This window comes from Echinops telfairi, unplaced genomic scaffold (genome assembly GCF_000313985.2).
Source record: "Echinops telfairi isolate 266 unplaced genomic scaffold, ASM31398v2 ScPeMD7_2;HRSCAF=8, whole genome shotgun sequence".
Lineage (NCBI taxonomy): Eukaryota > Metazoa > Chordata > Mammalia > Afrosoricida > Tenrecidae > Echinops > Echinops telfairi.
This window is the reverse complement of record NW_022103898.1, coordinates 20,032,844-20,035,927: the sequence shown is the minus strand read 5'-3', so window position 1 is coordinate 20,035,927 and position 3,084 is coordinate 20,032,844. Positions and strand designations below refer to the sequence as shown.

Below are 3,084 nucleotides of genomic sequence, written 5' to 3'. Positions count from 1 at the left end.
TCTGGTTCCCAGACTGTTGGATGGTGTCTGTCCCCCTCCTCGGAGACCCTGTGGGCAGCTTTGAGGGCCACTGCGATAAGGAGGGTTCTCGTGAGGGGCTTCACCTGCCATGAAATCTCTCCCCAGGGGTCTGTGGCCTGATTGTCCCCCAAGAAGACATGCCCTTTTGTGACTCTGGCATCTGTCCGGACATCATCATGAACCCTCACGGCTTCCCATCACGCATGACGGTCAGTTGCTGACGCCTGTGAAGGCACCGCGTTGAGGGGGACATCAGGTGGCCCACGGGGGTCGTCAGCGGCAGGGAGGGCGTGCTCTTAGACCCCTGTGAAGTCTGCAGCAGGTCCCTCACTGCTGACAGTTCTGGCCCGCACTCCTCTCCAGAGAAGGACGCTCTCTGAGTCCTGAACCCGCCCCCCCAGCAGGGTCCCCTGGTTCTTTCTCACAGTCCTGGCTCCACTGCGTCCCAACTGTGTGACCCTGGGGAAGTTACAGAACCTCTCTGTTCCTCAAGTAGAAAGCCAGGAACATGGTGCCTCTCTCATCAGGGTTTTGAGAGAGCGAACTGAGCACACACCCGCACGGCTGTGTGCCGGCCTGTTACTTCACCGGCGTTAGGAGTGGTAGTCTCCATCTCCTGGCCGTTGGGGGAGATATCCTGGGGGATGGGAGTTGGGGGGCTCACTCACTCGCTCTGTTCACACCCCACAGGTGGGGAAGTTGATTGAGCTGCTGGCAGGCAAGGCTGGCGTGTTGGACGGCCGGTTCCACTATGGCACTGCATTTGGGGGCAGTAAGGTGAAGGACGTGTGTGAAGACCTCGTCCGACATGGCTACAATTACCTGGGGAAAGACTACGTGACGTCTGGCATCACAGGGTGAGTGGGGATTTGGAGGCATGGAGCGGTGGGCACTTTGATGAGGGTGGGGGAGAGCTTCGAACATGGACAGTTTCCCTCCCTTTAGAAATATCCCTGGGGGTGCCTCTCGGGCCTGCTCTCCCTTAGCAGGAAGAGGGGGGAGATTGAATGAACTAAAAAGGGCTTCTCTCCAGCTTTTAAGGAGCGCATCATGCCTATGAGCTCAGATACAGGGAGTTTCTTGAACCGTTGGACTTGTTTCTCACGGCGTTTTGATGATGACTAGTACACAAGTAGGAGTTTGGCAGAGGCTGTTGGCCTACCATTGTGTGCATTGGTTCGCCAACGTTTTCCGAGGCCAAACACAGTATGGGATGATAAAGAAGAGAGCCTGGTTCCTCTTGACCATCTAGATTCATCATTGGATGTTGCAGAAAAACAGCCAGCATCCAGTGGGGCCGGCCCTGACGGCCTGACCAAAGCATCAGCCAGTTCTAGCTCCTGCCTAACCCCTGCTTGGCGTTCCACGCTGCCTGACATGCAGGGAGCAATGCGGCCCCGGCGAGGCGCGTGGACCCTCATCTTCCTGAGACGGCTCCCACCCTGGAGCCCAGAGTCTGCTGTACAGCGTGCTCCATACTGGTGGTTGGAGGGGATGAAGGCGGAGAGAAGTGCACATACGCAGCTTTCACCAAAATGGAGACCGAGACTGCAGGGGGAGCCCGGTAGGAGGTTGCCATTTAAGCTGAGGCCGAGGGGCCATTCAAGATAGTTCTTCCAGAGGAAGGAGGAGGGGCTGGCCCTGCTGGAGTGCAGCCAGTGGGGCAGCGGAGGGGGGCCTAGGCCACGACTGGAGACAGGGCAAAGGCCAGTCTTCCTGTTAATTTGTGAAGCACAATCCTCAGAGCTCTTATGAAGGACAGAGTGTAAAACTTGGTTCATGCATGGTTTTAAAGAAGCAAATCAGTTGCTGACATTAAGTCTCTTATGTAAGGCCCCTGGGTGACACCAGTACTTGGCTCTCAACTCTTAACCTAAATGTTGGACGGTCCAAAACCACCCAGCAGTCCCACAGAAGAAAGGCCCGGTGATCGGCTTGCCAGAAAGTTACAGCCAAGAAAACCCCATGAAGCCATTCTATTCTGTGACACAGGAGGTTGCCGGGGGCTGAAACCAGTTAAGAGGCAATGAGTTAGGTATTTTATACCAGACAAAACCTCGTATCGTGCCTATGGTTCTGGTGAGGTTTTGAGTCACTTGGACAAGAGTTAGACACCCAGATGGAGCATGGATTTGGGAGCTGGAGACAAACTATCCAGATGTGATTCACAGGGTCAAGATCTAGAGCTGGTAAAAATCTCGAGAGAATTCTAAAGTAACCTATCCAGACTGTAATAACATGAGTCTCAGGTATTTCATGCTTGAGGCATGTTAGCAAAATCCCTTTTACAGTAAAAGAGTCATGGCCCATTTCACAAATGGTACAGTAAACTGCAAGGGGCCCACTGCAAACCACGGTAGTTGTCTGTGCGGAACTGACCGTCCTAGGCCTCGCGGCCAGGGCTTCCATGGGACAGGGAGTCCTTTGAGCTCGTCACACAGGCCCGTTGAGAGATGAGTGGAAGCCGGCAGACCAGTGTGAGGGTTGACTGCAGTCAAGGGGACAGAGGCCCAGTGAGGGTGGTGGTGAGGAACGTGCAGCTGGTTTCATAACGTGTCCTCCAAGTGTCTTGACATAGGCCACTGAGTGCTTCTGGTACGTCAGCACCTTGTGGAAACATTTCAGCTGACACTCCATCAGCATCTGGAGCCTTGCTTTCAGGTAACACCTGCCTGCAGTTTGCATTGCTTCTCCAGTCCCCTCCGCTTTTCATCCGCTGCCTCTTGACACGGGTGTGTCCGTGAATTCTTTTCGGTGTGGGGACTACGTATTTCTTCCATCTTCTTTTGATACCTCCTGCGTCACTCAGGATTTTGCTGATAGAGTCCTTCAGTGTTTCAACTTGAGACTTGGATTTAAAAAAATTTTTTTTTTCATTTCTCTCATCTTGAGATATGCTGAGTGTGTTCCTCAATTTTGGTTCTCTGACTCCAAACCTTTGCACATTTCCGTAGAATACTTTGTCTTCTCAAGAGCCCTTTGACCTCTTCTGTTCTCCTTTTTCTTCCATTTACCTGGTGCTGTAGTGGTACAGCATTGGGCTACAATCTTCAAGCTTCCTCC

At 53.2% G+C, this 3,084-nt stretch overlaps 1 protein-coding gene across 1 annotated transcript in view; it reads left to right on the top strand.

Moving 5' to 3' along the window:
• POLR3B (RNA polymerase III subunit B) overlaps nt 1–3,084 on the top strand; it is a 140,289-nt gene that overhangs the window by 125,228 nt on the left and 11,977 nt on the right. The window contains exons 24-25 of the mRNA XM_004700331.2: nt 127–230; nt 712–878. Of these exons, the coding sequence (XP_004700388.1) occupies nt 127–230; nt 712–878 (271 nt within the window). The remainder of the gene's footprint in view (nt 1–126; nt 231–711; nt 879–3,084) is intronic.